This window comes from Gymnodraco acuticeps, unplaced genomic scaffold (assembly GCF_902827175.1).
Source record: "Gymnodraco acuticeps unplaced genomic scaffold, fGymAcu1.1, whole genome shotgun sequence".
NCBI classification, from domain to species: domain Eukaryota; kingdom Metazoa; phylum Chordata; class Actinopteri; order Perciformes; family Bathydraconidae; genus Gymnodraco; species Gymnodraco acuticeps.
This window is the reverse complement of record NW_022989803.1, coordinates 1,859,626-1,885,827: the sequence shown is the minus strand read 5'-3', so window position 1 is coordinate 1,885,827 and position 26,202 is coordinate 1,859,626. Positions and strand designations below refer to the sequence as shown.

The 26,202-nt window shown below is 44.5% G+C and overlaps 1 protein-coding gene across 1 annotated transcript in view; it reads right to left on the bottom strand.

Moving 5' to 3' along the window:
* Positions 1–7,852: 7,852 nt before the first annotated feature.
* disc1 (DISC1 scaffold protein) overlaps positions 7,853–26,202 on the bottom strand; it is a gene marked incomplete at its 3' end in the record, with an annotated part of 31,285 nt that continues 12,935 nt past the window's right edge. Inside the window, exons 7-10 of the mRNA XM_034226627.1 lie at positions 17,322–17,376; positions 15,420–15,522; positions 15,067–15,255; positions 7,853–7,913 (exon numbers count right to left, since the gene is read on the bottom strand). Of these exons, the coding sequence (XP_034082518.1) occupies positions 7,853–7,913; positions 15,067–15,255; positions 15,420–15,522; positions 17,322–17,376 (408 nt within the window). The remainder of the gene's footprint in view (positions 7,914–15,066; positions 15,256–15,419; positions 15,523–17,321; positions 17,377–26,202) is intronic.

The window sequence follows — 26,202 nt, the reverse complement described above, 5'->3', positions numbered from 1 at the left end:
TTAAAACTGCGGTCGCACTTGTGCGCGCAGTGATGAGCGGGCCCTCGCGTCCGTGCGCCTGTCGGGGAGGGCGGCAGGTCGTCCCGGCGTCAAGCAGACGTGCGCGAGTCCTGGGAAATTAGCCGTTTGTCATTTCTCTAATTTTCGCGTCCCAGACTCCAAGGTGCTCCGGCAGCGACCCGGAAACGGATGTCGAAGGAAAACAAATTTCTCTAAAGGGTCGTCGAGGATCGATTATCGAGGAGGCTGTCTGGAGGAGCCGTAACCGAGGATACACTGATTTAGAGGAGAGAGGAGTGTCTCTGGAGGAGCTATAACCGAGGGTACACTGAAGTATTCTCCTGAGACGATTTCAGCCAACAGTGATGTTTAAAAGAGACGTGACGCATGGCTGGACTTCTGTCAAACGAAGCACAGCTCTGCAAACTGTTCCCGTTGTGATTATAAGTTATTTGAGATGATCAAATGTGCATCAGACTTTCTGCCCTTTACAGTTTGTTTACTCACTAATCACATGTCCCCTGGATGTTAGGTGATGTTACAGTGAGAACAGCTGCTGAGGGCAATGCAGAAAGCAGAACAGTGTGTATAATATATATCGCTCAATAACAAATGTAACAGGCCTACATGTCACACTTTATCTGTAGGCTTTAGGAGATATCTACAAATAAACATTAGGGTTAGGGTTAGGGTTAGGGTTAGGGTTAGGGTTAGTGAGGGTGTGTGTGTGTGTGTGTGTGTGTGTGTGTGTGTGTGTGTGTGTGTGTGTGTGTGTGTGTGTGGTGTGTGTGTGTGTGTGAGAGTTGATGTGCCAGGCAGACAGGCAGGGCTCAGTAGCTTATCTGACATATAATGGGTCAAAAATGGTACATTCTCCGTTAGCCTACGAGCTCCCCGTTTGAGCGAAAGACTATTCCTTCTCAATGTAGCATGACATTGGATATGCGCTGAAGTTGTCCTGGATTGGAATTTTTCCGATCATTCCCCTAGGAGGAGTTGGCAAGAACGTGCGTAAAATGGCTGAAAACCGCACATTTTTCAAAATGGCCGAGTTTCTGGGGGGCGGGGCTAATGGAAGGCAATTTGAAATATGTGTGCAATCATAATAGCAATATGTATACAGCGTTTCGTGAATATTGGAAAAAGTATACGCGAGTAGTTTGGAGTAATTTTGAGTAATTTGTGACATGTGAATCGTCAAAAATGGTGTATTCGCTGTTAGCCTACGACCTCCAAGAGTAATTTTTCAAAAATGTGCTCCTGAATTAAGTATCCTATTGGATAGGGGCTAAACCTGTCCTGCATTGGAATTGTTCTGATCATTCCCCTAGGAGAAGTTTGCAAGAACGTGCGTAAAATGGCTGAAAAACGCACATTTTTCAAAATGGCCGACTTTATGGGGGGCGGGGCTAATGGAAGGCAATTTGAAATATATGTGCAATCATAATAGCAATATGTATACAGCGTTTCGTGAATATCGGAACAACTGTATCCGAGTAGTTTGGAGTAATTTGCAACATGTAAATCGTCAAAAATGGTATATTCGCTATTAGCCTACGACCTCCACGAGTAATTTTTCAAAAATGTGCTCCTGAATTAAGTATCCTATTGGATAGGGGCTAAACCTGTCCTGCATTGGAATTTTTCTGATCATTCCCCTAGGAGGAGTTTGCAAGAACGTGCGTAAAATGGCTGAAAAAACGCACATTTTTCAAAATGGCCGACTTTATGGGGGGCGGGGCTAATGGAAGGCAATTTGAAATATGTGTGCAATCATAATAGCAATATGTATACAGCGTTTCGTGAATATCGGAAAAACTATATGCGACCAGTTTGGAGCAATTTGCGCCATGTGAATAGTCAAAAATGGTGTATTCGCTGTTAGCCTACGACCTCCACGAGTAATTTTTCAAAAATGTGCTCCTGAATTAAGTATCCTATTGGATAGGGGCTAAACGTGTCCTGCATTGGAATTTTTCTGATCATTCCCCTAGGAGGAGTTTGCAAGAACGTGCGTAAAATGGCTGAAAAACGCACATTTTTCGAAAATGGCCCACTTTCTGGGGGGCGGGGCTAATGGAAGGCAATGTGAAATATGTGTGCAATCATAATAGCAATATGTATACAGCGTTTCGTGAATATCGGAATAACTATATCCGAGAAGTTTGGAGTAATTTGCGACATGTAAATCGTCAAAAATGGTGTATTCGCTGTTAGCTTACGACCTCCACGAGTAATTTTTCAAAAATGTGCTTCTCAATTAAGTTTCATATTGGATAGGGGCTGAACGTGTCCTGGATTGGAATTGTTCCGATCATTCCCCTAGGAGAAGTGTGCAAGAATGTGCTTAAAATGGCTGAAAAAACGCACATATTTCAAAATGGCCGACTTGTTGGGGGGCGGGGCTAATGGAATGTATGTACAAATATGTCTTCAATTCCATGAGGAATGTCTGTGCCAAAATTTGTGAAGTTCTGAGAAACTATGAGACTACCACACAATAGGGGGCGCTAGTGAGCAGTATTTTAGAAAAATTACGTTTTTTTTTTACATTCTTGAAAAGGTCGTGGGCTGTGACGTGTGTACCAAGTTTTGCGTACCGAAACACATTTTAGCACATCGTCATAAAAAAAAAAGTACAGGCCACGCCCACATTTGTCATTCGTTGTGACAATTTAAATATAAGTCCATACTCATCCCCAGAGTATGTCTAAAAAAAAAATATATATATTTCGTCCATCAGTTCATGAGTTATACATTTGTCATGTTTTTGGCGCCCCCTATAGTCCAAAATGGAAATTACTTGTTGTGCCTATTCCCCAATACAGATTGAACATTACCACCAAAATGTGTGTTTTTTTTGTACATTGTTGATGAGTTATGAGCATTTCTATCTAAGCCCCGCCTTTTTGCGAACACGTTTAGAGTAATGAGGGCCACATTTATCGACTGAACATGCTCATTTCCTACGATAATGTGTCTGACCCTCCGGCGATACTGTATACTGAGTTTGGTGTTGAAAAACCAAAATTTGAAATTTAAGTGAATATTTAACTGTTTTTCAAATTATGCTAATTTAAAAAAAAATAAAGTAGGCGGAGCTTACGGGTACTTGGACATTATATGTAGAGCAGGTCCACCCGAGTAAGTGTGAAACATTTCAGGTCATTTGGAGTTACGGTGCGACTTTGTACATCTTTCCAAAAACGGAAATGGCCATAGGTGGCGCTAGAGAGCATGTTGAACAATGTGAAAAAATTGAGTCCAGAATATTGTAGTTTTCACCGATTCTGGAATCTGTGCAAAATTATACAACTTTTTCAGCGTCCTAAAGGCCTCAAAAACAGGAAACGCCAGCAGAAAAATAAGAATAATTCCACGAATAACAATAGGTATCCTTGCACTTCGTGCTAGGACGCCGTTGGGTCCTAGCACTCTCGTGCTCGGGCCCTAATAATTCCACGAATAACAATAGGGATCCTCGCACTTCGTGCTAGGACGCCGTTGGGTCCTAGCACTCTCGTGCTCGGGCCCTAATAATCCGTGCATTTTATCCATTAATTTCCCCAACATTGTGGTGAAAAAAACACACGTTTAATCCATGTTGGTGTACTACAACTACAAAAAGCATCGGTTTGTTTTCTCATCAGGAAATGCAGACCGGCACAAACAAACGATTTTTAATCATCATTCTCACGATCATTTAATCTATCATATGTTCGCCGAATTTACATGAAAGCACTAATACATGTAGTTTCATCCACTTGAGTTTACAACTACAAAAATAATCGATTTGTTTTTATATCACATCCTACGGGAGGAAATTCAGCAGCTCTCACTACCGATTTTTAATCCTAATGTAATCATCATCTTCACCACGATCATTTATGTTTATGTTCGCCGAATTGACATGAAAGCACTGACAAATATGAATATACTGTAGTCAACTTCATTAAAACGTTATTAACGTGCCTAAACTCAGTAATTCACCATTTCTACGCATGACAACACACTTTGTCCGTGTTCGGCTCTCTCGCCGCACAGTGAAGCGTTCCCGCATTGACGTCACTTCCGGCTTCCCCCAAAACTTCAAAATGAGTCGAAGGAATTTCCCCGCGATGTTCGAAATTATTGATATTTAACGGAACGGTATCGCTTTTTCTTTTTTAAACTGACTGTTCGAGATTACTAGTAGCCCAATATTTCATTGCACAACAGTTGTTGGGATGCTGTCACAGGCTCTTTAAGGCATTACGTACAGACAGGCAGAGGAAGGATTATAAATAAAACTGGTGAAGGAAGGAGCAGTGGTCCGGTCCTGCTGCTGACAGTAGGTGTAGTTAGACCTCTCCAGAGGGAGAAGTATTCTGACCTCCACCCAGAATCAGATAATATATATTGTTCAGCTCCATCTTCAGCTGCATCTTCACGTGTCACACATGAATACAAATGACAAACAGCCTCTATCGTCAGTCACAGCTGGATTTGTTTTTTGCTATCTAAAGATAACTCATTTCCCTGCCTAATTACTACCCTGAATAAAAATGAAATTAATGTGACTTTCACCTGTAGTTTAATGCCAGCGCTTCTGATATCAAGCATCCCCAAAAGCCATGAACACAATAGAAATCCACACATTTTAAGCCAAAAGGAGACGTTAACATGTTCGCCTAAAACATGCAGCAACATTTCAAATAACACCTGCCGCGGAGAGGTGCTAATACTACAGGGAAATGCATGGGGGTGACTACCTTATGAGGTGTGATGGTGAACTGAAAGGTTTGTAAGGTGGGTGGCTTGGTGTCTGGGGAGGTTTTACAGCTGAAAGCTGAGCAACCAATGTCCCTTTGTTAGAAACACTGTTGTACATTCACAGTTGTGTACGTTAAGAGTGATAAGAGAGGGTTTTTTTCACACCCTTCTTCGAGGCTCTCGCAATTTTAATGACTTCTACACCAGTTGGATTGTGTCCATTAAATATGATAAATGACATCCAAATCTCAACAGAAGAACGCATAAATGTAGGAAATATTCGAAAGGCATTTCCTAATTAAACATCTACATAATGTATTAAACAAGTGTGCGGTGCTGCTAATCTGAATTAAAAAAAATATTTTTTGTTCTGGTGACACACTTACAGCATCTGTGCTGCTCTAACATCCTGTTCTCGTCTTTAGCAAATAAGAGATAATTGTTTTTTTCAACACCATCCGTCTCCACGGAGACGAGACATCTCACCAGTACTAATCTGCCTCTCTCCTCCCTTCCCCCCCTCCTCTTCTCCTCACCTCCCATCACCACCGCACTCCATCAACAGTAACGTACATTAGAGTGATCAAATGTACAGTGGGTGATGGGTGCATGCGGCTATCCGAATGTGTGTGTGTATGTGCAAATGTGGTGGCAATTGGCCGTTCAATCTTGCCGAATATGTGTCACTGTGCCAGACTGGGCCTGGGGGGAGCTACTGGTCCTCGCCCAGGAAGGAAAGCTGCATTTGTAATTTGATGTGGACTGCCTCTGGTGAAATACGCTGATGCAAAGCTGGAGAGCCAATTAATGTATATAGAATGTGATGGGCAGAAAAAGTAGTTTACAGTACCCAATGCCCAAGAAGCTGTCCTTTCAATGTGATTTGTTCTTCAAAAGTGATGTTGTTAGATGCATGTGGTCTATATGATCAGTTTTATTAGTCAATTTATTGAACATGTCAGAAACAAAAACATACAACAATAATATATATATATATTCTCTTTTTTCCTTTTTTTTCTCACTCAAATTAATAATTCTAACAAAGTACAACAAAAAAACTATAATAATAATTAAAAAAACAATAATATCTGATGGTGAAACTAAAAGGTAGGATCACAGGATATAAGCAACCAGTAGCCGGCCTTTACTAATGTATTTTAGTTGTATTAATATTGGTAGACTTAAAAAGGCTCACAGGTTTAGCATTAAATCCTTTACTGATATAGTTATTTAAAGGTCACTAATTTACACATGAAGCTCAGAAGTACTCTTTTCATGATGTCATCGGGTTATCTCAGCTTGGGCTTGGAGACTTCTGCCTGTGACCAGCAGCTCTATAGATCGCTCTTAGTCTTTGAAGATAAATTCCCCTTTGGTGGCCACATTTTTCATACTAGAAATCTGACATTTCTAGTGTTCAAGTTTTTGTGACATTGTGTGTTTATGTTATTTCGTTATATTATAAGACATGGTATTTAGCTGTTGCTTTTAGCTATTGCTTTTATACAAACTGGAAGGGTGGAAACACATAGGCGTTTACCAGGCAGGAAAACACGGGGATTGAGCTGCAATCTGGGAATAGTAAAATACATCATATTTTGACAAGTTCATACAGTAGTGCAAAAATTAAAGTTATTTGACCACTCTTTTGAGGCTGCCACCAGCAGTTGTATACAATAGATCACCCTGTCTGTCGGTCAGTCCAAACATTTCTCATTCAAATCAAATCAAATCAAGTTTTATTTATATAGCACATTTATAAACGATTTTTGGTCGAGCCAAAGTGCTGTACATATGACCAAGCAGGCCGCGATTTGGCATGGCGGTCAAGTGTGTGTGAATTCACAAATGCATGGATGCATGTGCATAGTTGGTCGAAGCCATTGCAAGTTTTTCCTGTTGATATAACTTTGTTGTGCACATTTATTTTAAAGTTTCTGAGTTGGAGGCTTGTTATGGTGTGATTAGTCTATATATGCTGTGGTTGTACCCAGTCTGTAAAATACCTCTTCTAATCTACCTCGTCTGTCATTGCATAGACAGATACTCTCAACAACTTTCAAATCAAAACACAAAGCGGCCATCTGCCCTACTGACTGAAAAGGTCCCGGCCTTTCCCCCCTGCTGGGCACTGAGATCGCAGCCATGTTACTCCTTGACCAAGCAGAGCTGCAGCCTGTGTAACCCTCAACAACAAACAGTACTGCAGTGTGAGACTGACTTCTGGCTCCCATCCAAAAGACGTGACCCTGCCTCTCTAAGCATGCAACACAGAAATCTACCCCCTCTTACAAAGACAACAAACAAAAACATGGGGAGAGCAGACAAACAGGCTTTCTGAAAATATAGGCTTTTCCAGGCTCAAAACAAGTCTAGACAGAATACACGTTCCCCTCTGAACGTTTAGGAAGAACAAACTCAGTACAAAGCACACCTCATGTGGTGTACACAAAAACTCTTATCTATTTTCCATATGTAAAACCGAAATGAATCTTTAATGCTGCAAAGATACGTTTCTGCCTGACTCTGTCCCACATGCGCAGTTAGAAAAAAAGTCAGCCTCTCAGCACATCACAATCCTGTTGTGTAACAGTCTGACGTGCTGGGCGACCACCCGCAACAGCAGACCAGTCCTCTGTGATTTAGGGCCGCGGAGACGCAGATAGAAACAGTGGAGATATTGTTTTGTCTCAAATAGTTTACACAGACGGGGGGGGGGTGGAAACTGAGCTGAAGTGGGTCACCCTTGAAGAAGAGATCAATGATCTCAATGGGATTCACCTGCATAAATAAAGGTTTGAAATGAAAGTGGAGGTATAGAAAATAACAGGTAAAGACAATATGTGAGAAGGTGGGAAGAGGAAGACAAATTGTGCAGGTGAGAGACGGAGTGAAATGTGAGAATGAAGCTCTGGGAGAAAACGGAACAATAAAAAGGTGTGAGTGCATGATGTGGCGGCTGAGGTGATGTATTGTTCTGGTTAGAGGACAACCAAGGCTGGAGGAATTCCTTGGAGCCTGTTGTTCTGTATGTCTGTTTGGTTTGTTTTTTTCTATTATGTTTTTACAAAAAAATAGAAACGGCAGAAAACATTCTTACCTTTGTAATCTGTCCTCCAAAAGCCTGATGTACTCGGTAGTGTTCTCTTTGAGCCGGCTTTCTGCATGGAGAGGAGCAGAGGGAACAACAGCCTGTTACTCGTACTTTTATTAGCCATGATGGGGTAACCTAGCAACAAATCACAGCTCTAATACCATTAAAACTGAATTGTCATTAGCTATTTTATATATGGGCTGTGCCTTACGCTGAGAACCTGCAACAGTACAGTACCGTACAGTACAGTGCAGTACAGTACAAAGGCCCAGCTGGCTCTCTCTTAAGACAAACACACAATCGAGGAAACATCATTCCCACTGCTCCGAGAGGGGATCAAATTGGAGACGGCCTGAGGATAAAAGGGGATTCTAACATGGCATAGGTCCTTATACAGTGCCAGATTTTCTGTGCGGCATGAAGTTAGATAGATAGCTTCTGTTGCTTCCTGCGCCCTCCTGCCAGAAGTGAGCTGTGCCTGAGGAGGCAGACGCAGGCTGGCTGGGTGTTAGTCAGGATGGGGAGGAGGGCAATCTGAACGCCGCTAATGAGCTCATGTATGAAACATGAGAATATGCCCCCCGCAGCGACAGGTCTTTGAACACAATAGGATGCACTTATATCAAATTATGGGCTGCATATATATATATATATGTGCACACAGGCTATAATGTTCGATACTACCTCCTTCTTCCCACTGAAATCCACACTCACAACAAGCTGCCCTCAATAATATTCCCATCCCAGCATCTGTACAACTCAACATGAGAATCAGTGCTTTCCCACACTCTGGTGGGGTACATTGGGCTATTTTTCAGACATTACTTTATCAGTGCTATTCTCCTGCAAAATATGTTATACTTTTATCCGTTTTGACAATATTAAACACACTGAGAAGGAAAATATATAATATTTGTTCCACATTTGGGATATACATGTATTTGCTTTCTTGGCCAAAAGTTACAAGACAAAATCAACACTATTAAATATAAATCTACAGACTGCAGCTGGTTAGCTTAGCAGCAATGTTAAAATTAAAACCGCTAACATGCCTTTTACCAAACTAAATATCCATACAAGCACCTCTAAAGTGTACTAATCACACTTCAATGTAAGTTTAATTTAGAGCACACTGTCCCAGTACACTTTATAAGTAATTAAAAAACAACAGCAGAAAAGAAAACACAAAATATTGAGTAAAACATATACACACATACACACTGATCTCAATGTAAAGTAAAGGTCACAGTGAAAAGAAAACAAATATAAATATCAGCAGTGCTTGTGCAGTGAGAGATTATTCCAGAGACGTAGAGCTCAAAGCCTAATCAACACGTATCTTATTTTCTTAATTTGTACAACAAATATTGTGTAAAAGTGAAACGTTGTGGATTCATGGGGGTGTTAGGCGACTACTTCTAAGTTAATTAGTCAGCTTTACAGGTGCTGGCTCGCTAAGCTTTCCCTATTTTCATGTTTTTGGGTAAACTAAGGTCACCAAAATGTATAGCTTCAAATTGTACTGTTAGGTGATCGTGCTATCACATTTCTCAAATAAAGCCAAAAACCTATTTCCAAAAATAGTAGAGTAGAGTCATTAATACTAACAAGTACATATCCCTTTAAAAACCGACGATGAAGTAGAAGGTGTTACATTTTAAAGAAAGATAAGCCAAAAGTTGTTGGAAGACACTTAGCTCGCTCACACAGAGAGAAAGTCACCTAATTGGGTGTTCTGAATCACACTGAGGTTTGAAATATAATTTGTATCATTGTCTTGATGGTGGTTATTAGACAGCATCAGCTCCAGGATGAGACAAGCTGGGAGCTTGCACAACGGGGGGTGGAAGAAAAAAGCCTCAGACTAAGTGACTGTGACACACACTCATACACGTATTCCTTTTTATACTTTGGGGAAGAAATGAGATGGATATAGTCAGGTTATTTATTTGGTATGTGTGTGTCACAGCCACAGGAAGCGAGATCTTGGCTCAGTCATTTCCATTCAAAGTGGCCAAATCTTCTCAATCAGAGGGTGGAGGAAGGAGGAGAAGCTATCACATATCTGCTCTACGTGGACCAGACAGCTCACTTACCACGCCTCTAATTGCTATGTGAGATCCTATCCCACCTGACAGAGTCTCCCGTGTCAACTTCCCTTCATGCCAGCTCTGGTAGGCAGCGTGCAAGGAGAAAACCATTGAATTATACATGGAGGGCATTAAGCCTGACTTCAGATGGCAAAGAGCATGTACAGATGTGAGATGACTAAGGCTCAAACAAGAGCCAGATTTAGAAATATTATACTGTGAGGAATAGATACAGTCTATGATGAAGAGCATGTACAGAGGAGAGATGCAGACTTGAGTGTATTAACTGTTAACTCAATATTTCTATCTATGCTGATACTGCGAGGCAGTGTGCCATGCTGTCGCCATGCCAACCGGTGGCAATACTAGTGAGCCTCTTCTGGCGTGACAGATGAAAATAATATTTTCTTTATAGAATGGGACAAGACATCAAGCAGCAGAGCCTCCTCCTGCGCTGAGTGGAACCAGAGCACCGGGTGATATTGCCACTTCCTGTAAGTCTGCGGGAGGCTGCTGTCATTGGCAGACCATGAGAATAAAATCGGCACTAAAAAGCCCATAAAGAAGAGAGGCAGTCTGTTACTCCCTGATACATGCAACACTATATTTGGTGTTGAGGGAACCTCACAAAGGCATTCACAGAGCCTGCACTGGAAAATTCATGAGCTCAGCCTCCCCTCACACCACTGATCTCAGCGGGCGCTTAACATCACTGATTGCTGCCAAAGACCCCGGACAAAATCGAAGGGGCCATTCATTCATAACGCAAACATAAGTGACACACAATTGACAGATGATAAGAATGTGTTACTGGATGTTGCAAAAAAAGTCATTTGCTTAATATTGGTCAAAATACTCATTAATTATTCTAATGAAAAGCCAATTACTTAACCACAAAGTTGATAAAAACGATAAAGCTGATGATTACAATCAAACAGACAAAGCAAATGGAGCAGATGTATCGCACAGTGATGCACAATTCCCGATGATGAAGCAATGGGCTTTAATGAGCCTGCAGAATTTAACGATGGCAAGGTGTTTAGATTTGCTGCTGAGTTATGAACATTTGAACAGCTCTCTAATTGTAAGTGAATAATGCAGCCATTTTTTCTTTGCCTAACAATAAAGGCACCCAGCATCTGTGAGGCTTTCGTGTTGTAGAACAAATTAGAGGCGGCTCCGTGCTAACACAGCACCGCTGATATGCGTGTTATAAAAGCCTTGCGCATAATAGGGCAGAAGATAAATTGTGTGTCTTTTATAATTGAGTTGAAGGCACCGACTGTGATTAATGTGTTTAAGCTCAGCTAGGGCTGCTTGAGTGCAACAGCACTGCAGGTAACACAAACACCCAGTCAGCATATGCTGACACTCAGATTGTATGAACTTCTCATCTGAACTTAACAGCAGCCAGGCAGCATGGCTAATGAAGGAGGAGGGACAGACAGATATCTCAGACGAACACTCAATAGGCAATGATGCTTTAGGCTGTGGGACAACAGCATAGCAGTTAACGTATTTATGTTGGCATGCTGTAACATATTGTGGGGCTATGCCCAAATGCACTACAAAAATAAATAATTTGACAAAAATGTAGTTATGTGTAGAGAATCTGTGCTTGGGTGGATACATATATTTCAGTTATTGGTACTGAATTGCTGACTGAAATCTTTGACATCCTCACTGTCATTATAACTCAAGTAAAACTCAGTAAACTGAGTTTGTTTAGAAGAGACTCTGACTTACTTTGCTCTGGGCTGAAAAATAAAACTATAAAGCTAAACCATGGAGAACTGTCCCAAAATGCGACCATAAATACTTTAAAATGCTATCTCAACAGCTCACCCGCTCAAAATCCTGCTCTGTTTAAGTGGCATCTTATTATTTCTTTAGCATATTTTGAGAAACCACATTAGCACAAGAGAAATAAAGTGTTTTCCGCCAAAAAATACTCTTCTGAATATGCCACCTCAATTAAAGTTTTTGTTTAAACTAGCCATGCTAGCTGCTTTATGGTAATGTCATCATGCTAATTAGCTCACAATAGCAATGCTAACACTAATTCATGTGTTTACCATCTCTGTTTAGTGTGTTAGCTTGGCAACTTTACTAATTACAAATATCTAATGTGTAATCATGAACCAGTAGTTGTTTAGCCGTTTCAATCTGGAACAAAGCAGTAAACTGACATGTTGTGATGGCTACAAACAAACAGTTATGTAGTGGGAACTATTGCAGTAGTACCTCAATCAAATTCTCTTTGTTTTTAAAGTGATGCTGATGGGTATGGACACTTTAATACTAACAATAGAATGACATCTTCTTCTGAATCTCAGGAAAAATGAATACTGTCAACATTTCAAAGAATAAAAAAACAGGAAACATTCTCTCAGGTCCACTTAACCACTACACCGCTCTCAATCATTCAGACACTGAACGAGGCACAGTCATGAATAAATCATATATGTCCTCGTCTTTATTATTGGCTCTCCATTAAGAGGAAATTGCAATTGTTTAATAACACATAGATGCAGTATTTTGATGTACACTTCAACTTTTTACTCATATCCACAGTTGAGTTGACACTCAAGACAGAGATGACACTGAAGTGGGATCTGTATGAAGAATAATAGATGGTGAAGACGTAGCAAAAAACTAATAAGATGTGTTTTAGTGGAGCCATGTGGAGAAGACAAACTCCTATCTTTACCGCAGAGGGCCAAATTACCTGCTACAGAATATACCGACTGCATACTAACAAAAGCATTAAATAAGCATTGGCAGAATACTTGTATAAATCAAAAGGGAACAGACACCAACACTGCCTCCCATTTGAATGTCCTCACTCCTGGGGGTCATTTACTCAGCTCTTCAATTATTTATTGGTAAATGTAGTATCACTCCAGATCTCTCTTGGGGACAAAATTATACTCTCCACAGGGAATCAAACCTCCGGCTATAATGGGTTTGGTATTCATCAGCACTCGCGTCAATGGCAATTAAGGACTTAATGGCTCCCAGGCCAAAAAAAAAACACACCACAAAGTACGCTGGGCGGAGATGTTCAACAAGCTAAAGCTGCGTGGTTTAAGTGGATGCATGTGCATGGAGGTATCAGGTGAACTAGGTTTCTTTAGAGCTCATGACAATAGGCCCTTTCAAGAACAGCCACATGGTTTCCTCGTTATAAGAAGACACAAGTGTCACAAAGATGTGCTAGAAATGCCTCAGAAACCAAAAGGATGGCCATCTTGACTTTGAAGTACAGTCATATCTAATCCCCTCCAGCTAAAGAAATGCTAATGTGATGGTTGTTGGCTATCACTTTCCAGCTAGCATGTGCCAGCCCCTTATTACCAAAAAGGTTGACAGTTTAATGAGCCCCTTGTTTGTTGTCAGCATCGCATTGTGAAATTGCGCCTGCTGCCACATTGTGCACGCCCACTTGAGCACACAGCGCATCCAATCATTAATTTGCCGTCTCTTCTTTAATTCAAGGAGCCTTTCTCACCTGATTCCCGTTCCTTTGTTTAGCCCGAACATTTAGCATGCCACTTATTGTTCAGCCTCTGTGTCCCTGAGAGCTGCCTCATTCTGTGTAAGGCATGCCGTGCATTGAGGATACTGACGGGAACTTGAACAGGTCTTTCGTTGTTGTGGACTGTTATTTAACATCAAATATCTGGCGGATTTTCATGCAGAATGGTTAGAGTACAAGGCACATCATTTGCTATTTGTTATTTTCAACAGTAACATTAAGTTGTGGACCTTAAATTATCAAAAATACCAAATATATACCTTATACCCCATTAAAAACATGATGCAATTGAAACAATGGAAGGGTGCTCCCTTGTGGCAGTATGGGTGCATTCGAGACAATACAATAGGTCAATGCTGCAGCCACAGGCTTTAATGGTCTAGAATAGATAACAGTGGATGTAAGATAGCTGATTGCTCTGCTTTTTGTCTCATCACTTCACCGCTCCCCTTCCTTCCATCTCAGGGCACTGCCGTCTCAGTGCCTCAGAGAGTAAAGTGACCCTTTTTTAAAGAAGAACTCCCTGTGACTGATGGACTTGAGAGAGTAGCACTGCAGGTGGTGCTGTCAAAGTCCATTTATTTCTTCGCCAGTGCCAGGAGGCCAAACCAATCTACCCCCTCCTTCTTCTATAAAAAAAAAGTGGGACCTTCTTTTAAGCAGCATTCAGATCTCCTGTAGTTGGAGAGTGTCCTTGTGCTTATACCTCATGTCTGCACTGAGTAGCTTGGAGGTAATTGGCTACTTCACACAATCTAAAGCTCATTTCCCCTGCCCACAAGTCCCACAAGCCCCCATCCTCCCTCCCTCTCAACAACTGCCAATCCTGCCGGTAACTCATTTGATGCTGACTCCCTACTGACAGCCGATCATTTCTCCCTCATTTGGGAGAAAAGTCATAGTCTATTGACGTCCTCCCAGCGTGGAGCAACATCAAGAGAGGTCTTGTCTTCCAAAGAGCTTTCATGATGCACACTTCAATTGATATTTAAAAGGTGTACTTAAAGAAAGACAGAGGTCCCTTTCAACGGAATACAACAAACGTTTTCCAGTCTCAGTGGGCAGGAAAATGCTTAGAACTCCTGAGTTTATTTTGATAACGGTGCATTTATTTTGGTTTATATATTTCCCCTTCGATTACCTCAAAAGGAGCTAAGAGTTAGGGTTGGACATTTGCCAGGCAGGCAGGGTCTTTAAAATAATGATAATGTTCCTTTGTAATTGCTGGATGTGTTAACTCCTGCCTTCAAATCAACTTAGAAAGTGTATATGTCAGTGTTGTGTTTCCACTGCCCCCAAGTGGCCGACAATTAGTATTTGCAGGTTTAAAGGGACAAAGATGAATTATTGATTGCCCCATAAAAGGCTAGAAAGTTAGGTTGTATTTGCAGCTTATGCTCGGCCAGGTGGAATACACATCAGCTCACCCCTCAGTCTACATTACTGCTCCCTGGTAAGAACAATGGAAAGAGCGCAATCATAAATTCTCCTGTTTTCATTTGGGTGAGAGAATGGATTGTATTGCCCACAGCAGCACCACTTCTCGTTTGGGATGAAAACAGTCTGTGTTATCGTGGTGTAGACTGACTCACCGTGCTGGGCCTCCCTCTGCTCCAGCTCCTGCCTGAACTGCTGCCGCTGCTCCTTCATCCTGGCCAGCTCCTGGCTGCTCCCCGAGCTCAGGCTGTGTAGCCTCTTGGCCAAAGCATCCAGTCTTTCCCGCTCAAGGTACACCGCCTTCATCTCAGCCTTCATCTCCTTGGCACTGCTGAAGTCATTACCTGCAGCAGCGCATCACAGGAGAACATTAAGCTTACAACGCCCATTAATGAGCGCCACGATCATTAATAGCGTCATTAGGTGAAGCTAATGGTCGACGGTTTCAGTAAATGAGGTAAATAGAAGACGGGAAATGTATGAATTGTGACGGTTAAGCGGGAGTTACCTGAGATGGCCGCCAGTTTGGCTTCATGCAGTGCCAAAAGCTGAGTTTCTGTCTCGCTTACTTTCCTCCGCAGGCTGCTGCCCAGCCTCTGACTCATGACCACCTGGGGAAAAGAAGGAGAAGAAGACGCTGAGAAAAGAGCCGGGGGGGAGGGCGGTAACTAACAAAACCTTTGCAGACACATGGATCCCACAGGATGCACAGTTTATTTCCAATTCCGCTTTCATTTTCTTTTCTGACACTTATTCTTATAAGACCTTACAGATTCATTTCCGTCCTCCTGTGCTCGCCCTGCTTTGAATACACAGCAGAGCATCAACGCCAATGTGTTACCTTGTCCATAACCTTTAGAAATAAAGAGACTACATCGCCTTTCACATGGACTGACACGGAAATGTGAAATCTCCATAAAAGATGCCATTAGAATGTCAGAGAGAGGGAAAAGGCCCTGAATGTCACGGTCCTGATGGGGATGCAGCACCTTAACTCGGCTGTATTCACAGAGGAGTTGATGGCTTCAGATACAGCCTGTCTGCCCTCAGTCTGCCCTTTAAACCTCTCTTCTGTCTAACGCATTCACTTTGAGTGACTGCCAGATACAATACCCGTGATGCGTCTCCTTCCTTTGAGGAACTATTTTCAACACTCCAAGGGATTTGGATTTTCTCACGCATTTTCCTCTTGAATCTGACACAGTTTTGTGCTACACTTTGAAAAGGCTGTCAAATATCTGAGACAGAACATCTCCAGGGAGTTCTCTTTCCAATGAAATACAGAAAACTGTTTTTTTATTTTCTTCAAACAGCCTTGCATAATTGTATTTCATGCTTTACATGAAGTGGAAACTGCACTGGAGTGATTTGATTTCAAAATCTCAGGCTATTTGTCAATTTTGGAGAAGTCGATTGAGAAAGTGAAAGCTACTTTCATGGCAATTTAATTTGTCACAGCAGGTGTGCCGTGCACATGGTGGATATGTCTAATTTAGCAACACACGTTTTCATTTCAATTCAACAATGGAGAATCTTATACCGCCTTGGTAGCTGAGTGGTTAAAGCACATGCCATATAACTGCAAAATAATGTGTTTGAATCCCGCTATCATACTTCTCTCTCGCCACCATTTCTTACAGTCTCCTCTGTCAAATATAGAAGTAATTTAAAGAAACACACCATCTTGAAATTGAGGTAAAAGTGTGACTTGTGGAAAGACTGCATGTTCCATAAAGGTGCAGTTGCAGCTTCGACAAACCATTTGATGATCGCTTCCTGAAGGACACCGTAAGAGTAAAGAGGTTTTTTCTGAGCCACTCTCCCCTGCTATGCCTCACTCCCACTACCCTTAAACCACCACTCATATGGGTTTCTGCTGCTTCTACCTTTTTTTAGCTGCAGAGATAAACAGTAGGTATGTATGGAGATTAGTGAGAGGAAAAACCCACAGCACATAGAAAGGGAAGCATGCAAAGGAATACTCGCACAAGAAAACCGCACAAAGTAGTGCTGGCTTAACAGATATCTAACTTAACATATACCTATCAAATCTACTGGCTGTAGCTGCTAAAAAGTGAAAGAAAAACTGCTTAAATTAAATCAATATGGAACTAATTCACATGCTTATAGCCATAAGAATTTGACAGATTTGTTGTGAAAGACGAGAGCTCTTACATGACTCTTACATGAAACTATGGACAGTTCTCTGCCTTCTCAAATAAATAATTTGTATAATACAGACACTAACAATATGTATGCATATTTTATACACAGACGTTGGCACACAGTACATGCTTTCTAGTTTGACTTAATACTCATTACATATTCACACACATTCAGTCGTTGTTGGCATGCTATGGGGAGGATGAGCTGCTATGGATTTAATCGGGTCAGAGGAACAGTGGCTTACTTTAGCAGTGGCTTCCTTGATGGACAGATTCAATGCCTGCTCCTGCTCATGGAGTCTGCAAAAAGAGAAATAAAAATGTGACAGTGTAGTATTAGAGGTTGATTCTTTCTTTTGAGGGCTTCAAGATAAATCATTATATGTCAATCATAGGAAATATAAGTATATCGGTAAACTCTAGTATAGTGCGGTTTATCAACCAGCAACAACAAATTTGAATATTTTGATGTCATTAAAACTCTGATGCTTTATTACTTAGAATCAGATGGAAAAGGTCAATAACTGTTGCATCTGTCCTTAAAATATGAAGCTCAAGCCAGCAGCTAGTTAGCTTAGCATAAAGACTGGAAATGGGGGAAGACAGCTGGCCTGGCTCTGTCGTTACAAAATCTATCTTCCTTCAAAAGCTCACTACCCTACACACTATACTGTGTTTTAAAACTGTAGTGTAACAACAGAAACTGTGCTTTTATGGAAGTAACTGCCAGACTACTTTTTGTCTGGATTCAGTGACCTCTGACCCGCCGCTGGCTATTTTTCTGTATTTAACAGACATGAGAGAGGCATCAATCTTCTCAGCTAACTCCGGGCTGATTTTCCAATATGTCTAACTATCCCTTTCATTTACTTATTGTTTTAGCTCTAGGAACAGTTCACCATTCATCAGATCCAGTCTGTAGTATTGAGTAGTCCTGCCTGTTGTTATTCTCCAGTCACTGTTTTAGTCTTGATGCCAAAAGAAAAATTGCTCGTCGCATTTTTAAATGTAAAATTGTCAAACAAGGAACTGAGACACCACTGTTTCTCAAATAATGTAGTTTTCTTTTACAGCTTGAAATAAAGTGGTAAATCCGGTTAGCGCTCAAGACTAATCTGTGAGATGATTTGTTTCTTAGTCAAAGTTTAAAGTCAGTTCGAATTGACCTCCGTCATGCAGTATTACGTTTTCTACAACAATTGTTTTCTTGCAATAATGGTTTTCATTGACTGGCCCATTATAAAACTGTCTAGATCAGGGGTTTTCAAAGTGTGGGAAGGTGAGCCTCCCCTCAGAGAACATAAGAACAGCCGCGCCCCCTCCCAATTATTATTATTATTATTATTATTATTATTGCTATAATGCAGGAGTATTCAATTGCATTTCAAAGAGGTCCAGTAAGAGAAAATGTCATTAAATGCTCTGTTTTCGCTGTCTACCTTCCGCCATTTGAAATTACTCCCGACTGTTTCTCTCCTCTCGTCTCGTCTCTGTGTGTGTGTTTGAATCTATGGTTTGAATCTATCGTGCTGACTCACTGACTGCACCGATTTGATTTGGTTGAGTAGCGTCACCTCCTTAAAACATTAAACAATAACTTTTTTAAACGTTGTTATCTTTGTGACATGTAACATATTGTATAAAACTCCCCCACTACTTGGACTATTCCTTGCACCCCTCTAGAATAAGCCTGAATGGTCTCAACCATATTGCATCAGTAACGTGCACTTGTTGTTGTTTTTATAACAAGATCGCAAGGACACGGTAGCGATCGGACAATTGAGTGTTGTGTAGAGCCGATGAAAGGGAGTCAGAGGCGGTGTATTCAGAATGGACTTCCACACTTTATTATCCGTTAATCAAGACACGGTAAGTACATGTGCTGCTCTGTATGACAAGCTAGCATGACAACAAACCCCGGTACCCTCACTAACGGGTGCACGTTGCAACACACACTAATCACACAGTGAATTACGTACTAATTATATGTCACCACACGAGCCCCCCCAGAATTCACCCGTAAACAAAGTCAGCGTGGTGGGGAGGAACGACAGGTCGACCCCCACGACTCCTGAGCACGGGAGCCGGAAAAACGACCTCTGCCTGTGCGGCCTCCGGAAGAGGCGAGACCGGAACAACGGGTCTCAATTCCGCCTTCACCCGGTCCCAGTGGCGTCACTATCGACGGTGCAGCCGGTGCATTGCACCGGGGCCCACAGCCGTCCAGGGGCCCATGCAAAAAAAAAAAAAAGTATATATTGTGGTGACCACCTATTTAACCACTGGGACATAATTCAAACTTGGAACTACAGTTACGGTTATTGTTCCCACACGGACATGTTATGGGTTACCTATAAATAGTGTGTGCCCTCTTGGCTCTCTCTCTTGTCGACCCGGGCTGCGACCCGACAACATGTCCTTTACAGCTTGTGAATAAATTACTAATCTTGCACCTTCCTTGCACCGCCTCTGACTCCATATCTCTCGGCACTACACTGGTGACCCTGATACGTCTTGAGAAGTTTCCGGGACGGAGCCGAACACGGCAAAAGGAACTCGAGTTCCTTTCTCGAAATGCCGGGGTTTGATTGGAGACGTCCGTGGCTGCCACCGGCACTGGGACTGAGGCTCGGTGCGCGCTCCGCAGAAGGCTGGAGACGTTGCTCGTCGTTCCCGCATCAGCTTTCTATCCAACGGGGGGACGATGCACGACCTGCTGGGTCGACCAGCAACCCCATTGCTACCTCGTGGGTTTGTTCTTCGGGGCGTGCCGGCAGCTAACCACGTGGGGCTAACGACGGCTGGCAGCTACCCATGGCTGCCAGCTAGCGGCTAACCACGTGGGGCTAACGATGGCTAGTGCTAACGGCTATCGGCCCTTTTGAGGGTTTTTTCTGGTGCCGGAGAGGAGGTTCCACCAGCCGGTTGACCTCATGTGGACACTCTTACCTTTTTCACCACCTCGACGGTGGTTCCAGACGCCACTCACGTTTTCATCGACGCCTGGGTGGTGCACTCCTTGACCCCGTCTTGCCTCGGTGGTTTTGGACGTCGCCCATGCTGCCATCGGCCCGTGGGTGGCGTGCTCCGGAGCCTGTCTGGCCTCTCCTGCCTTCCGGGGATATCCAGACGCCACTCACGTCTGCGCTCTCCTGCTTCCCGGGGATACCTCGACGCCTGCCGAGGACTTCGTGCCCGCCGCCGTTGCACGTCTGCCTGCGGCCGGGTTGCGCTCCTTCCTCCCGGGGGGACTGCTCCTCTCTTCCGGGATACCTCGACGCCTGCCGAGGACTTCGTGCCCGCCGCCGTTGTGCGTCTGCCTGCGGCCGAGTTGCGCTCTTTCCTGCTGGGTTCTCCGCGACACCTACTGCGGCCCCCTTACGACGGCCCGTTCCGGCCCGCCCCCGGTGGGGGTGCCCTCGCCCTCGTTAGGGCCCCTGCCCTCTCCTGCGGCCCCACCCTACTCGGCCCTTGTGGTGCTTCCTCCACGGACGTGGGGATATCTTTTTTTGCCATGTTTGAATTCTTGGGGGGCTTGTATGGTGACCACCTATTTAACCACTGGGACATAATTCAAACTTGGAACTACAGTTGCGGTTATTGTTCCCACACGGACATGTTATGGGTTACCTATAAATAGTGTGTGCCCTCTTGGCTCTCTCTCTTGTCGACCCGGGCTGCGACCCGACAACATGTCCTTTGCCGCTTGTGAATAAATTACTAATCTTGCACCTTCCTTGCACCGCCTCTGACTCCATATATCTCGGCACTACAATATATTATTATTATTTTTTTTTTTTCTATTTTTTTTAATATATATTTTATTTTGGGTCCCCAATGACTGGTTCACGCAGTCTTCAAAGTAACCTAGCAACCTAAATTATTTTTTTATTTGTCTGTCCAATGACCTTGCTCCCTTTCATGTCATGTGATACCTTGCGTGACGAGCAAACCGTTTAATCAACATCAAAAGTTATATGTACTACACAGCTATAGCAGCAGCAAGATCGGCAGAATTATTATGTTGACGTGCAGCGGCAGCCGGAGCCGGAGGCTAACGATAGCTCACCTGCCTCACCATCATCTAGCTCCACAAGTGAAGCTGTATCCGTGGCTGTGCGACCTTCTTCTCCAGCCATGAGCCAGGAGGCGAGGATGGATTTGGCTGTGCCCGGCAGTGGTCCTACAGTTCCCGCAAGGGCCCCGCCCCCAACCGATAGGGGACTCTATGGCCCTATTGAGACCCCCGACGCCAAGATCAAAGGCTATATTATAGCAACTGGCCCATGTAGGCCTATCGGCCCATTCCCCAGAGACACACATCAAGGAAACAGGTGTTTCTCCGAGATCTATTACACCACCACTACCAGAGCAGATACCAAACTGCCACGGACATGGCTGTGTTAATCCCCCACCCTGGACTGTGCCCATTGTGAGCCGTGCTGGCTGTTCGCAGACCGAGGTGCACCGTTCTACAGTGATGCGTGGACATGCGTTGTCTGCGAGGATTGACTCACATGCACAATCTCAGGTCCATGTCGGAGCGTGTGTCATTGGAAGAAAAACGGGAGAATCGATGCAAACATGGAGAGGAATGCAAGGAATGCTGCTAATGACTGGAGACAGGCACTTGAGCGTATTGTCAACATTACAATCACTCTGGCCACTTGTAACTTGGCTTTTAGAGGACATAGGGAGATTCTTGGACAGCCCAACTGTGGGAACTTTCTCAGTATGATAGAACTTTTAGCATGTTACGATCCGGTTCTGAAAGAACTTGTTGAGCGACCACAAGGTTCTGTGAAATACTTGAGTCCAGCTGTTCAAAATGAGATAATCTACATAATCGCAAAGCGGGTGCAGTGCGACATTCAAGTAGAAATAAATAATGCTCCGTTTCTGTTGTTTGCATAAGTAGGCTATATTTTTCGTTTCGTTTATTTAATTAGTTAATTTCAAGACAACTTTGGGAATTTTGTTTGTTATGAGTTTTAAATAGATTTTGAGAGAGAGAGAGAGAGAGAGAGACCGAAATAAATATTTGCACCGGGGCCAATCACAACCTTGTTACGCCACTGCCCGGTCCACAGAGACGTGCTCGGCCTTACCACCCAGGTCGACCACAAGGTGTTTATCCCCGTGCTCCAAAGGTTTTTTTGGGGAAAAAGTCAAACTTTTATTTTGAAGGCCCGATTTTCTAACGCTGTGCATGCTGTCGGCGTTGGACTGGAAGTACCGGAGACCATAAACGGTTTTGAAAACGTCTGTCACATAGTGATCATCTTCTCAATAAAATATCTTTGCTGATGTTTTGTCGAGTCTTCTGGCCAATCAGAATCAAGATTGTTGCCGGAAGTCCCCATATGATGAATTGGAAATGGGGGACCCTGATGTAAACAAGACGAAAGTCTTTCTCTGTTCTGCATCCCCTTAACAATTGTATGTTTTGAGCTGTACTGTACTGTACCCAATATACAAGCTGTTAATAAACTTTTCAATCAATCAATCAAAAAAAACGGAGAATAACTTTGCGGTAGAACAATTTTTTTATACATCCATGGTTACAACTTCAGATAACAATGAACACATAATGAAATATGACCCCCGGTCTGATGACTGACAGGTCACAGAACAATGGGAGCTATCTACCCTTACCCACAATTTAAAGTAATTCACACAGACTCTCTCCTCTTTGCTCTTCTCTCTGTGAGGAGCAGCATTTTCAGCTGTCAGAACAAAGTGAAAAACAAACAATGGCATAAAATATTATTAATATGTCGGGTAGTAATAGATTTATTTATTTTCTTCTCAGTGTACCAGAATGCATAGTTTGTTAGTATTTCAAAAAAATCTCCTGGGGGAAAATCCCCCCTGCTGGGGTTGGGTTTTCAGCACGCGTGCCTTTTTATATAGTTCAGCTTTGATTCCATCATCTCATTAAACCTTTTTTAAAAGCATACTTTAGTTCTGTGAAGGGATATAAGGGATATATGCACTGTACTTCACTTTTATTAATATTGTATGCTGAAAAGCGTGTATATTACAGCACGATTTTTTGTTGAATAGATTTGAGTGCTTCAAAATGTTGGGTCGCGATGTATTGACCAAGTAAAAAGTGGGTCCCGAGGCCTGACCAGTTGAGAACCACTGCCGTAGAGGACCCCTGTGCGCATCGTGCCGTATGAAGACGTGCTCTGCCGAGCGGAGATCTGCGGGAACCCGGAACACCTGAGTACCATGTTGGGCAGTGGGAACCGGAGCAAAAGCCTCGGCGGCGTCCTGCAGGCAAACCCGCTGCGCCAACGCCGACCAGGGAACTGATGTGTTAGGGAGGAAATCCCCTGGAACTTTCAGCGGCTGACCGTAGACAATCTCAGCCGTGGAACACTGCAGATCTTCCTTGGGCGCGGTCCGCAGGCCCAGCATTACCCAAGGTCGTGCACCGCCTCGAAAACGGAGCGCCTCAAACTGGCGGGAACGACCGGCCGTGGCAGGCCTGTGGAGACGTCGTACAGGAGAGTAACGCCTGTGTCACCAAAAACCACGTCTTCCAAGCGCAGCCCCAAACTGTCCTCCTTCAGGGCCTGTACGCCGGGGTCCGTGACCTGGTCCGTCGCCATGCGGGTATAGTCCAGGCCCAACTGGACGGCCCCGATGACGACCCTGGAGAGGCAATCTGTGACCAGGTTCGATTTGCCAGCCACGTGCTTAATGTCTGTGATGAACTCTGAGATGTAAGACAGCTGCCGCTGCTGACGTGCAGACCAAGGCTCTGCCACTTTTGACATGGCGAACGTGAGCGGCTTGTGGTCGACAAACGCCGTAAATTCACGGCCTTCCAGCAAAAAACGGAAGTGCCGCACGGCCAGCCAGAGTCCAAGGAGCTCTCGGTCAAAGGCGCTGTACCTGCGTTCCCTGGGCGTCAGCTGACGGCTGAAAAAGGCGAGTGGCTGCCAAGCGCCCTCCACCCACTGCTCGTGCACCGCACCAACGGCGTACTCCGATGCGTCTGTGGTAACGGAGATGGGAGCCGTGGAAGACGGGTGCGCCAACAGGGCCGCCTGAGCCAACGCGGTCTTGACCTCCGTAAAAGCAAACTCAGCTTCCGCCGTCCAGTTGATCGCCTGGATGGGGGTTGTACCCTTCAAAGCCTCATACAGCGGCCGCATAATGTGTGCGGCACAGGTGATAAAACGGTGGTAGAAAGTCTCCATCCCCAGGAACTCACGGAGCGACCGGGCTGTGAGTGGTCGAGGAAACGCCGCAACAGCCTCAACCTTCGCCAGCAGGGGTGCTGCACCGCCTTTGGTGACGCAGTGTCCGAGGAAGTCAATGTCAAACACCCCGAACTGGCACTTTGCAGGATTGATTATCAACCCGTGTTGGCTGAGCCTCGTGAAAAGGGCTCGGAGGTGTGACAGGTGCTCTTCCACCGAAGCGCTGGCGACGAGTATGTCGTCCAGGTAGACGAACACAAACGGCAGGTCCCGTAGCACCGAATCCATCAGGCGCTGGAACATTTGAGCGGCGTTCTTGAGCCCGAAGGGCATCCGCAGGAACTCGAAAAGTCCAAACGGCGTTATCACTGCCGTCTTGGGAACGTCCAGGGGATGCATGGGCACCTGGTGGTATCCGCGCACCAGGTCCACTTTAGAAAACACCAACGTACCGGCCAGATGTGCTGAAAAGTCTTGAATGCTACCACTGGGCATCAGGTATTGTGGCGTCGTTGAGGTGGCGGTAATCCCCGCACGGGCGCCAACCGCCGTTCGGCTTGGGAACGACATGCAGAGGAGAGGCCCAAGGACTATCAGACCGGCGGACGATACCCAGTTGAAAACTCTGCCCTTGCTACTGCAAGCTTAGAAGGGTTCAACCGCCGGGCCCTGGCGTAGACTGGGGGACCTTCGGTGGTGACGTTGTGCTCCACCCCATGCTTGGTGGTGAGCGCGGAGAAGGTGGGTAGCGTCAGGTCTGGAAATTCAGCCAACAGCCTGAGAAAAATGTCCGCCCCCGACAGCGAGCCCATCAGCCCATCGTATGCCGCCTTGCCAAGTGTACACACGAGGGAGGAAAACGTCAAGGCATCAACCAAAAGTTTTTTTTATTTTTAACGTCCACCAGGAGTCCGTGAGCACATAAAAAGTCTGCCCCGAGGAGGGGAAAATAAATGTCTGCCGTCAAATCCCAGTTGAACCGCTGTCCTCCAATACACAAACACATAGGCCTCACGCCGTACGTGCGAATGGGGCCGCCATTAGCCGTCGTCAACCATGGTCCGTGTCCCCCACGAGCGACGTCTTCCCTCGACGCAGGAACCACACTCCGTTGAGCGCCTGTGTTACACAGAAACAAGCTTCCTGAGACTCTGTCGCTGACGAAGAGAAGCCTGCTCGTGCCGCCAACGCTCAGGGCCACTACTGAGTGCCGGCTCCTCCGTTTCCCGGAGGTTTGTAACTGCAGGGAGCGACAAACTTCTTCGCCCTGGCCCCGAACCGCACGCGGTAAAGACACTCTCCTGTGTCCCCACGCCGGCTTGGTACCGTCACGTCCAGCCTCCCCCAAGCCTTCTTAACTGTTGAGGGGGCGCTGAGCGTCACAGCTAGCGCCTCTGCAAAAGGTCGGCCTCTTCAGCCAAGGCACGGGGCTCCGTAATGGACGTGTTGGCTAGCGCCGTCTGAACCCGGGAAGGCAAGTGGCGCAGGAACGTCTCCATGAACAAAATCCGGGGGTGTTCCCCCCTTTAGCAGATTTAGCATTTTCTCCATTAGCTGAGATGGCTTGCTGTCTCCTAGGCCTTGAATGTCAAGAATCTGGCGGGCCCTCTCCTTAGCAGATAAGCTAAATGTCTTAAGGAGAAGGGCCTTAATCGCCTCATATTTACCATGGTGTGGGGGGTCTGCGATAAATCCCACTAACCTGGATGATGTGGAGCTTCCCAGCGCAGCTACCACGTGGAAATATTTCAAGTCCCCGTCACGGACTTGTCGGCAGGCAAAGTGTGCCTCCACGTGAGCGAACCACGCCGCAGCAGCATGCTCCCAAAACTCCGGCAGTTTAACAAAAACATCGCGATCAGCCATGTTCATTAAGTCTTCGGAAACTTTCACGAAAACGTCAGGGTTA